The sequence below is a fragment of the Paramormyrops kingsleyae genome, chromosome 5 (genome assembly GCF_048594095.1).
Source record: "Paramormyrops kingsleyae isolate MSU_618 chromosome 5, PKINGS_0.4, whole genome shotgun sequence".
NCBI lineage: Eukaryota > Metazoa > Chordata > Actinopteri > Osteoglossiformes > Mormyridae > Paramormyrops > Paramormyrops kingsleyae.
The window spans coordinates 17,840,526-17,852,940 of record NC_132801.1 but is presented as its reverse complement, the minus strand read 5'-3'; the positions used below and the strand labels follow the sequence as shown (position 1 = coordinate 17,852,940).

At 37.9% G+C, this 12,415-nt stretch overlaps 1 protein-coding gene across 14 annotated transcripts in view; it reads right to left on the bottom strand.

Moving 5' to 3' along the window:
• Positions 1-1,930: 1,930 nt before the first annotated feature.
• The window catches only part of myocd (myocardin), a 111,231-nt gene continuing 100,746 nt past the window's right edge, over positions 1,931-12,415 (bottom strand). For 9 of the 14 annotated variants that reach the window (XM_072712273.1, XM_072712268.1, XM_072712275.1 and 6 more), the window contains 8 exons: positions 11,087-11,206; positions 10,720-10,979; positions 9,474-9,627; positions 8,064-9,050; positions 7,610-7,753; positions 6,949-7,074; positions 6,207-6,264; positions 1,931-5,805 (listed from right to left, as the gene is read on the bottom strand). In XM_072712273.1, coding sequence (XP_072568374.1) covers positions 5,246-5,805; positions 6,207-6,264; positions 6,949-7,074; positions 7,610-7,753; positions 8,064-9,050; positions 9,474-9,627; positions 10,720-10,979; positions 11,087-11,206 — 2,409 coding nt within the window. In that variant the 3' untranslated portion in view covers positions 1,931-5,245. The other 5 variants (XM_072712271.1, XM_072712270.1, XM_072712272.1 and 2 more) reach the window with 5 other exon arrangements.

Genomic DNA, 12,415 nt, shown 5'->3' with positions numbered 1-12,415 from the left:
CAGTATATGCATAAAATATAATTCTGGTTAGCTGTATATTTATGAAATAATTATATTTTTTAAATGTAATCATCTGAGTAATTGGTCATCTCTGACCAGTCTCTTAACCTGACTATGGGGGATCGGAAAAAATTTACTGGTAGACTGATTTAGGTTTAATAAGTAAATACTGACGTTTATTATAATAAAAGGCCAACACGTGCAATGGCACACATACTGTAAGAAGCATCTGAACATCAGAGAGGTGAATTTGAATGTATTTGAAATGTTACAAAACAACTTAGATTACCAGTAAATATTGCACATGGCACTGAAAGAAAAAGCTGCACAGTGACACCATGTGGTTGTGCCTCAACACTACATTTACTGGCATTCAGTACTTTGATTGATTGAATCATTTTAAAAAGCATAATGTAACCTTAGAATCCCCCTTGTGCCCTTTATCCAGGTATTGGTAGAACCGTGTATGATACAGCAGCATTTACTGTCGACTGTATAAAAGACATCGATGGCAGTTCACTAATTATCCCATGTTCAAATTATATAAAACACTAAATGAAATGGAAGCAGGATATATAGTATAAAAGTCTTGCAATTTATTCACCCCTGACTATATCTCTTAGTCTGGGAATAAAAGCACTTTTTAGATTTTATAATTTGCTTGAAATTATTATTCATTTTTTTCTTACCTGGCCTAAAACATCTGCAAATGAGAATGAGAAATTCTGAAATGTAAGCAGATATTAACAGCAAAGTAACTTCGAATTAAATATACAGTGTTCATAATTTTGGTAAGAAAAATGTAGTATATCTGAATGGGATAATGTTAAGAAGACTAAACACAATGAAAGTCTTTGGATACAAATAATGTATATACCATAGTGTTCTCATTTTTGCAGTTTGCAGTAATGAGTTTTTATACTACTGAATCACAGGTTGAGTATAAGCTTAAATTCCTTGCAAATGCAGCAAATGCTAGTCACCCAGTTAAACACCATCTGTAGTGTTAAGAATAAAAGCAACATAACTTTGACCAGTGATTTTCAGCAGTGTTCAGACTGAGGGTAAATGGATTGAGCAAAACATAGCCAATTTGCAGTGCTTATAAGAAGTATTCCGCTTTTATGAACCTGAAATTTTCAAGCATTTATATAGTGGTCCAAGACTGGGCATCAGGACAACACAAAGAACATAAAAACCTGAAAAATTCTTCATTAAAACAATCCGTTGCAGCAAACTGCCTTTGGAAGTCACCCAATGCTCTCTGTTGAGTACATCCATTTTTATAAAAGAGGTTCACATTATTACAGACTAAATGCTCTTGTCTTTGGAATGTCTCTAAGCACCAACGGCAAAGACACCATGAAGATCAAAAACCTTTCAAGCGTATAACTCTGGGCAAAAGTTGCAGAGAGATATGATCCAGGGGAGGGGTATAAGAAAAGATTTCAAAGGCAGCGAATATCCTTTTGGAACACAGTCAAGAGAGTCATTAAGGGGTTCAGAGTATACGGCCCCACCCTGACTCTGCTTAGAGCAGGCTTTTTGCTCAAACTGAGCAGCTGCATTAAAACAAGAAAAAAGGATTTGATCAAGAAAGAGTCAAGAGCATAGTAATACACATAGCACAGAATGCCATGAGTGAGACTGGAGAAGCTACCTTTGTATTAATAATACAGCCCACAGACTTAAAATAAGTTTGCACTCTACCAACAGCTTCTACCTAAATTATGATAAATTCTGATTATGATGCTGGTGTGTAGATGGTTGCCCTGTTCTGGGTTGTGAACATTAATACAACCAATATATTCAATCGTTTCATTAGGTTCTAAACAAGATATCTGTTTATGATTAAGAGGCCATATTGTGTTATCTCACATGCGTTACTGAAATGGAATGGAAGCAGGCACAGATTGGTCGTAGAAGAATATTGGCTGCATTTACATTTATTGCTTTTGTTTTGTACAGTAATACAGTGATGTAGACAAGATATTGACATTTAAAGCAGTTCAGTGGCCAAGCATCACAACAAGCTTTTTGTCAGATGGTCTCCATGGTGATTGTCTGTGGTCATCATTCAAATCATTTCATCCTCTTCACATCAATATACACTAAGGCACATTCAGCAGGCCCTTATCTAATCCGATTTCTGTCCTTTTTCCTGCTTCCCGTTTTGCAAGTTGTTTTACCAAAATGGACACTATGTCTGTACACAAAAAGTCCAAAATAAGTTCTTGTGATACTGGATTTATAGCAAACCCATGTGTAGCAAGATTAATTTCTGTTTTCATGAGGCATTTTATTTCATACTCATTCACCCAACACAACAGAAGTAGTCAAAATATTTTTTAAAGCCTTCAGTCATTAAAATACCAGTTAGGGGAAGCATCCATGTGAATATTTGGGAAAGATCATGATTTAGCAAAAAAAAAAAAAATCGATTTAAATGCAATAATAAACAATTATGTGGATTCAGACATTCTTTGTAGTTTCAAAAATGTTGGTTTGGTCGCCTGTCAATCAACTATGATCATGTCCATGAAACTTCTTGGTCTCACAGAAGCTTATCCAGGAACTCATTAAGATAATGATTTCGTTAAGGTAATGATTTCATTAAGGTCATGATTTCATTAAGGTCATGACTTCATATTTTTTGTGCTCTATGGAGTTTTTGGAGGAGAGCTGTAAAGTGTGTCACATACTGTTATTTACATTTTAAATTAATAACGCAGTTCACTATTGATGAAAAGTGTTTTCCCCACAAATTCAACACATTTTGTTAAGTGGTGTCAACACATTGTATAAAACAGTCCCTTGTTTACATTCTGGAAAAAAAACCCAGCATAATAAAAGTTTGCATAATGACAATTTCCCAATTCTTTTATAAAAATATGTTCACAGCATTTCATATTTATATAAAAGTCAGCTTCACATTTTCCCCCAAAACACAAATTTACTCAAAGAGTATTGCAGCTTAATGTATTGTTTATAAGTAGAAGTTCTTATGAAACACTTTGTGAAAAACAGTTTACAAAGAGGTATAAATACCTCTTCTGCTATAAGGGGTAACATAGAGACTCAAGTTTATAAATCAGTAAAGAAAGATTAATTGAAACACCAACACTAATCACTTGTATTTGCTTGAACTCTAACAAGAATAGGGTTCTGCTGATGAGTTGCCCTTAATAGCACATTATTATCATAACTGAAACTTGTGGTGTTCCATTTTTACAGATTTGACACCAGATATTAGATGTCATAGATTTTTAAAATGTATTTAAGTAGCATTGCTGCCCTAATTATTAGCCAATTCTAGTGCAAAGTCTCTGCAGCCATGCCCAGTTAGACCACACCCCATCACATCTGAATTCCAAACACATTAGGCTAGATGTAATATAATGGCCTCTCCGAAATGAAGCCTTTGAGAGGGACTAAGCTTGCTCTTTGCTCTTCTATGTGGCTGTGTCAGTTTTTGACTCTGCATTAGGATCTAGACTTCTTGTTCCAGGTTTTTTCTGACCTGTGTTTTTACCTATGATTGTTGGGTTTTGGTTTGTGCCTGTTAGGCCTGATAATTCATTAAATCTGCTAACTCTGCACTTGGATCTGATACTGTTTCGTTACAGCTACAATTTCTGAGTAGAGTCAAGCTGATTTATTTATTTGTTTGTTTGTTTGTTTAGACAGGCTATGGATACAAATGCTACTTATTTAGGTCTTGCACGGTTTCTATAATGCTACTAGCTGATGTCAATTCATTTTAAAATAAAACTTATTTTGTTACAGGAAATCTATTATTGGTCATATTGAAATTTCCAGTCAATTGCATGCATCTATGGGAATACTTTTAAAACATTTGAAACATTAGTCTCATAAAATTACAATCAATAAATATATTTCATTTTGCAAGTCCATCTAAACAGTGTTTGTCAAGTGAACCATTTAAATAAACAAGTTATGATTAAATTAAGCTTTTTAGGTTTTAAATTACCTGATGTCCGTTGTATATGTTTGGAATGTCACATATAAATATCAAAATAAAACCTTACAAAGTAATAAATATGTCTGAGAAGTCAAAATCTATGTCTGAGAAGTCTAAAATAAAAGTGGGCAATTATTTATATGGAAAAATGACTAACAAGTTCATGACAATTAGGATTCTAAATTAGTTGCATGGAAACAATAGGTGCATTATATGAAAATGTAAAAATTTTTGCTGGTAAAGAAGCATGAATAATACAGCAAGTAAAACACGTTGGGATGGTTTACACAGATACTTCCACCAGTATGAATTATATGAATATAGTGAAAAGACCTCCCTATACATTAGTTGCTACTATACATTGCATTTTGACATTATGACATTTTTTCACATGAAAAATGTAAGGGTGTTTTAAAAATAAAATGGTCAAAAGATTTTCCTCAGTTCATTTCCCATCCCTAAATGTTTAAGCTTGTTAAAGTACTGACATTTTTGGAACAGTGATTACAAAAAGCTCTGTGCATTAAAAAAGTGTTGTCTATACACTTTAGTCGACATAACTGCAGTGCAATGAATAAATAAAACAAAGCAAATTAAGCTACTAAAATACTAGCATGGAATGGAAATTCAAATTCTTTCCCAGCTCATTATTACTACAAATAAGCAAAGTGTGTCATCTTGTACTATTCTAATCAATGTGCAATGTGGGCATTCATCTATGTACAATATAAAATATGTTACTTTTTAATACACTGTGGGACTGCAGTTCCTCCCACACCTTCAACTGAAATACATACCTCAGCTAATCACATTTACGTTATTGATTTCCATTCTTTAAAACAACAGTAATATGCTATTTACACGTGATTTATGTTTAACACATAGTTTTAGATTTTTTTTTTACTTATCTTTTTGCCAATATGTAAACCCCAATAGAAACTTCAAATCAGTTTTAAAATTTTGCTCCAGCAATATAACACACATTTCTGTTTTTCTCATTGGTGATTGGTGTAATTCTGATTCATGCCCTGCTCTAACCTAACCTAAGTTTGTGTTGGTGACCTTGCTATTTCTTTTTATGACATTACTTCTGCTGAAATGGTTTAAAAATAAATGTACATACAAACTGCTTCTGGTATTGTGCGCATCATGTCCAGAAAGAACCTACTTCATTATATACAGCATTAAAAATTAAGGCGAGCTTCATAAATTTCAGGCTGTTGCTTGGTGTGAGGCTACTTTAAATCTAAGGTTCTTTCCTGTTCACCATTGCTCTAAGTGAAGGTCCATGGTTGAATTCAAGTGGATGTCTGTGACGTCAAGGAATTCTGCGTTGAAAATATTGGGAGCAGCTTGGGGGATGGTGCTGAAGCCAGTCGCCGAGCTTGGCGGGGTGAGATCTAGCCACTCCATCGTTTCCCACGGGGACTCTGTGAAGGGCATGCTAAGGCCCTGGGCCTCTGCTGCAGGTGAGATCCTGGCATCCATTGGGGACAGTGGCATCTCCATCATGTCCCGGTTACCGAGCATCTTCTCCTGATGGGTACCTGTGAAGCTCTCGCCTCCATCCTCCAGCTGCCGTTCTCCTGTGCTCATCTTAAGAAGTGCTGCTTCACTCGCTCTTCCCATGGGACTGTTCAACAAAGCCTCCAGGTGACTGTCCCCATTGCTGGCAGCGTGTTCAAAAGGGACCTGGCCGGGGGGGAGGTGTTCATAGTGCCTGGGGAATTTTGGGACGGAAATGCCGGAGCCTCCTGAAACTGTAATGTGAGGCACAACTTTTGTTACACAGGGCCTCTCTTCTTTGGCGTTAGCTGGCATTTCTTGGAAAAAAATGAGGGAGGGTGTCACACCACAAATTTTGATTTAACATCCATGATGGAGAAAAATCTAAGCTGATTAAAAATTCACAGTATCAAAGAGTTTCAGGCAAACGCTCAAGATCTTTTATAGGCCATAGGATACAAATGTTGTGAAAAGATTACATTATATCATGGGAAACCGCTGCAGTGTCAGTCAGCTACATCTGTGTATTATTTTTTCAGGAAGTGCAACTGTTGTTCATTTACGATGTATGTAATTACAGACCTACTGTGGGATTTTTCTTCATACAGATGTGGTAACAAAGTGGTTCCTAATATCTTGTGTGTGCAACATTTGGAATTCATCTTGCTCAGAAGCATTTCACACTTCAATTCTGTATCTCAGTAGAAATGATGCTCACCTCCACTTTCAATAAGAACATCAAGAAGTTCATCCATTTGCTGGCTTCTGGTCAGCTGCTGAAATTGTAACAACCTATCAGCAAAATTTCTCCATTGGCACCAACCACTATATAAACATATATGAATACATACATACATATGAATTAATATATGTATAAATATATACACAATTATATATACAACTTACAATACTATGTATAATACATTAACCTGTTTTCACATCTCAAAGTTAAAATGCATACAAGAATCTTACAAACTTCATTATTATTGCTGTTGTTCATGTGGCTGCTGTTATTTTTTAATTAGCCAGTTTAAGATTTTAGTCTCTGATCAACGCTGATTTATTTTGTTTTAAATTTAGAACAGATTATTTCTAAATTTAAAGAAAATGTAACCAAAATTACACCTTGTCACAAAGTGAAGTAGAAGGTAATATATGTTCTTAATGGAATAGTCGTGTTCTTTCAGTTGCAGTCTTTGGCATAATCGGGGGTCTTATTTAAGAAAAACACAGAGGCTTTGCTGAGTGGACAGCATACATGGATGAGGGGAAAAGTAGCATAATGAAGTGCAGGTCAAAAAGGCAGCAATGCTAAAGGCAAAAAAGAGGTAAAGGTTCCGTTTTTGTTTGTCTGGTTTTTTTTTTATAAATATTTTATAAATAGCCAGATTACCAGATAGCCACTGGATATAGCGGAAGAAAAAATAATGTTGTTCTAGTTTTTCTTGAATTTAGTTTACCTGCTTTACTGCATCTTCATAGCAGGGGGGCTGTTTAATCTCTGATGCAGCAGAATCTGAGCTGCAGAAGGCAGCAGAGGAGATGGGACACTTTTGACCCACGTGCCTGGGGTGTAATATTGCCATCTACATGAAAAGATAAGTTAAATTTGTCGTTAAAATGGGACCAAAACGGATTTTATGCTATAAATGATCTGATCAAGCTTCTTCTGCTCATGTTCCTTATCACAGCCATAACATTTTCGCTTTCAGATGTTGACAGAGGCTGTTCTTCCAGAGGTTTTCCGAGGTGTTCAAATTATCTGCCTTCAGGGGTTCCCTGATACAGGAAACAGCCGCATGACAAAACAGCGAGGACATGAGTGGTGGACTGCTCATTAGCGTGGATCTGGATTTAGGTTTTTTTTTTTTAGGTGTGGGGCTACAGAGGTGAAGTAGTTTCAAGAGCAACAGGGGTCAGCTTTATTTTTAACTTTGTGCCCCGTAACAGCCAGGCTGAGAGAAGAGGCGAACAACTCAGAGAGAAGCGGGAAACAGTGAAGTGACACGGTGCCAGTTACCTAGCCTTGTCTCACCATATTCTCCAGCATAAATAAATATGAGAAGTCATAGTGTTAAATTAATGCCTTTGTTTAATTCTTCCAATGGCTGTTACCCATACCTTGTGCTGTATACTTGCACCCTTTGGCTTGTGTTGATCCCTGTTAAAACCGCTGTTGGCCGAGTTAGAAAACGCTGGTGTTAAGCCCCTTTGGTCTGGGGCAAAGGAGCAGCTCACAGTTGGGCCAGAATTCTTCTGGGGGATCTAAAAAGAGACGTGTGAACAAATACTCAGGTTCTGCTTTATAGTACTGAACCTCCCAGTGTGGGTGTCAGATGTAGTTTGAATGAAGAAAAGGAAGTTAACAGCAAATGATTCACTAGATAAATAAAATTAGAGACAGTCATTACATCACTCATTATTACACTGTGATCAGACAAATTCATATTAAATATGGATTATTGGCTCTATACTTAAATGCCAAGTCTTTTCTTATATGTATGTTCAGATTGCTTCATTAATTTGTGAAGAATCTGGATCTTTTCCTTTGGTATTCCGTTCTGCTTCGCCATACCTGAATGGTTCGAGGCCTGTTACCACTCTGCTGTGGAGAATGACTTTGACCATCTCCTGCCCCTCTGGTAGAGGACACAGACAGCAAGTAGGGGCTGTTTGGGGAAGAGGACAGGCTGCTGTGTTGAGGACTGCTGGCTGTTTTTGCTATGGGGGAGTGCTGAGGCGAGCACTGGGGGCTCAGGAAAGCAGACAGGCCTGCAGGACTCCCTGCCGCCGAGGCATCCAAACAGCGAGGGCCACCCAAGTTTGAGAGGACCGTCGAAGCACAAGGAGCCAGGCTCTCCATGCAGCTCCTCGGAGGGCCTTTGAGTTGCTTCGAGGACAGTGGGCAACTGGAGGCCACGTGTTCCTGTTTGATTGACACGCCGAAGATGGTCTGCTGCTGCGGGGGCAGAGGGTGAAGGTGGGCCTGCTGCTGCGGCAGTGCCTGCTGGCAGTGGCTGCGCTTCCGCTTATGCAGCTGCATCTTCAGTTCCTCCACTTGCCGCTGTTCCTGGTGCAGCTTCCAGGTCAGCTCCTCGATCACCTTCTGCTTCTCCACCAGCATTTTGTCCTTCTCCGCGTCAAGACCCTCGGGCTCTGGATGCAGGCGGCCACCACTCAGAGCCGCTGCCAAGCCGTCGTCGGCCCTGGGGGAGGCGTGTAAACTGAACTGCGGGGAGGACATGGTGACATCGCTGAAGCTGTCTGGAAGCGATCCGCTAACGGAGAGGTCGGAGGAGGCTGGCGAGATGGGTGGGGTTGTGCTGTTGCTGCACAGCTGATAGAAACCCCCATTGGACAGGGCACTAGAAGAGCTCGGCGAATGGTAAGACGACAGTGAGCCAGTGGGTGTTACTGGAAAGGTGACGGTGGTGATGTCACTGGAGCTGGACGGTGAGCTGGAACTGGGGTCCTTAAAGGGCCTTAGCCTTTCTATTAGAGCTGTTTTTGTGCCAGACACAGGGAGGCCACGTATCCTCAGCTGCTGTCTCAGCTCAGACACCTGTCAAAGACAGCACAGGGCAGGACTCAGTTATTGTAAATGTGTTTTCACATTGCCACATATATATTTCATTAGCCGCATATATATTGTACCAGTTTTCCAGGTATAACTTCAACTTACAGGTTTGACACATTGACACACTGAAAAGTTTTGTCATGAAAGTAACATTTAATGACACAACTTCCAACTTTTTATGGGCCCTTCAACTTCTATTGTGAAGCAAGCAGCAGTATGTAGCAATAGAGAGTGATTATCTTTGTATGTCCTGTTTGGATACATTCAATGCATTGTATGTTAAAAAATAATAATAATTGCACTGGCACCTAAAGTGGATATAAGCAGTACCAGGCATTCTACTCTTGACAGTTGAGAATGACACAAGAACTGATGTTCAAACTTCAGGTATTAGTGGACACTGCATACTTTTAAGTCATCCAGGTTTGAGGGTAAAGGTCCAGGTTTTATTGCAGAAACATTTATCTGTGCAGAATACGTGGTTTTCACAGGAGAAGCAGAAGTACTTGTCACGGTGCTTGTAGAAACGTTTGAATTTCTTGGAAGCTGTTCATTAGATTGTCTGGAACAAAAACAAAAACAAATACCCATAATGCTTTTCAGAAAGGACAGAATGTACAAGTTTACTGCTTATCATTAACAGTGGAGTCTGAGGCCTGTCAGCCTCTTTCGAGGTTTCCTGATATGCCATAACATTTTTATATATTATTATATTTATATAATAGACGACTATGTCATTTCTTTCATCAAAGCCATTTGCGCTACTATTTCATAGAAATATTATTGTTGTTTAGTATTGCCATTTATTTTTATACAATATTTGTGGAAACATATTTTTCCATCCAGTTACAATGCAATGATACATCACACTTAGTATATAGCATCAAACTTAATAATAAATAATAATAATAATAATAAAATGAAGCACACATGCAGATGTATTGCTTAATTTGCAATGGAGTTTATATTTAATTTTACCAGTCAAAAGAGGTGAAAGAGGTTAAGATTTGTTTCAGACAGAATCAGAATATAATTTTGAATGCCAAGGATTAAAAAGAAATGATTCCAAGAACTAAAATGTTAGCATATTGACTAATGTTAAAAATTAAAGTTGCTGCAACGTAAAACACTGTCCTTGGGCATACAATTCAATCAAAAGGTTTTTACCCTATTTAGAAAAGAATGAATTAATACAATGATTTTATTACCAGAATTGTGCCTCATTAATCATAATACAACAATAATTTTTGTTCCAGTAAATAGTAAACCTTTAATAGATGCCAAACAACTATTTACTTGATAAACAAATTATTTCAGGATTTTGGAAGGTAATGTTTATGTTTATGTGAAGGCTAACCGGTGTGTCATACAGTTACTTTTTTGGTTTATTACCTCAAGAACATAAGGTAAATAATGTCAGTGTTTTTTGATGAAAAGTCATATGTAGTCTGTGTGCTATTCACTTGGAGGTTTACTTAAAAAACCTAGTTTTATTTGGTTGTGTTATTGTTATTGATCAACACTACACTGTGCTGGTTCTGTGGATTTAGGGCATGTTATACACTCTTCCAGTGTGACCTTTATGGCCAGTTATAAAGTGCTCTGCTTTGCATATGGTCACTGTGAATTGTTGATGCTCTTCTCTGTGACTCACTTGAGTGATGAGTGGAGAGGCTGAAAGCTGAAGTTCTGCTGGCGCTGATGGGAGTGCTGCTGGTGCTTCTGCTGGCTGAGGATCTGCAACTGCAGGAAGAGCTGCTGCTGCTGTAGCAGCCGGGCGTAAGCCGAGTCCATCGGGGGAGGGGATTTCTCCGCTTTCTGGTCTGGTGGAATGTACTGGTGGTACTTCAGCTTCTTCACCTTGGGCTTGGTGTCTTTTGGCTTTTTGTGGCGGTTTTTGTCAGATGTTTTCGACTGAAACCACAAAAAATATCATTTGTAATTTAATTTTTTTTTATATTGCCTTGAAATCATTTATCAATTGGAGTAATTTTCTCCGCAACAGTACTAATATCACTCACCTTGACAATTGCTGGAACAGCTATTGGTTGGGTGAGCTGACTATTATTCATCATAGACAGACTTTCCTCTTGGCTTACATGACTAGTAGGGGAACCATTGTGGTCAAGGTTTTGAGATCCCTGGAGAAAATACAAAAGCAAAATAACAATTTTTTAGAAATTAACGTTATTATTAATGTTATTGTTGGGTGATGCCGAGATATTTATTTCTACTCCAGGACACATGAAAAACAAGTATACGTAGAACTAGGTAGAATTCTTCAACTGGACATAAACATCAAAGCGGTTGATAAAGACCTCTGACAGAAATCTGACTTGGTTGTTTTAATTGAGACCAGATGTGAAAGGAAATGAAAGACTCAAAAAACAGTATTTCAGCCTTTACTGTGAACACTGAGTGTTCACAGTGAAATTTCCCAGTTGCCACTGATAGCCGATACAGGAGACACGTGTACTCGCTTCCTCACTCCTGCTTCATCCCTGCATGTGAAGCCAATAATAACCACGGCACTCACTGCACAGACAATGCTTTGGAATGCTCAGAGCCCTGGTGGAAAATCAAAGAGCCCCCATACCAAGAACACTCTGTAACAAAGATGCTGGTATGCAAGATTCACTGCGAGCCAAGGATCTGTCACGTCTGAGCTAATGGTCAATTTAAAACAGGACGTTGCTCCGCCATGCCACTGCCCTCTTTACAAAACCATAGGATTATGCTACCGCATTTCTTCATGCTATTTCAATAGCAATAATGGTTGATTAACTATTCCATGGTCAATTTATCTGACTAATAATCTGAAGTATATTTCTTTAAACATTAAAATGGTCATTGAACCACATAATTGATGTGGTAGTTACTAATGTGCTATTTGACATAAACAAATGTAAAGCTAAGAACGGTTGTCAAGCATAGTTCTGGAATCTTTGTTTCTTCGTTATTAAACTACTACTGATTAAAACCAGAATTAAACTATTTATATGAAAAAAAATAATAGGGCTGTTTGAAACACTGTTAATAGAAATGTACTTTAAAGTGAGGCTCAATTACCACTAAACAACAGATAAGCCTTAGGCTAAGTTGATAATCTTCATTAATCTTCAAATGTACCATGAGAGGTTCTTATTAAATGATAAAAATCATTAAAATGTCAGATTTTATGACACCTCATTTTAGGTGTCCCGTTGTGGCCCTCGGCCCTCTGCCTGACATAGGCTGCAGGCCCCATAGCCTCTGTACTGTACAAGGAGCTGTTAGACTCATGGGCGGATGGATGGATTTCATGTGTCATTATTGCAAAATGCATTTAAACCCATGGCATCTACCCAGCA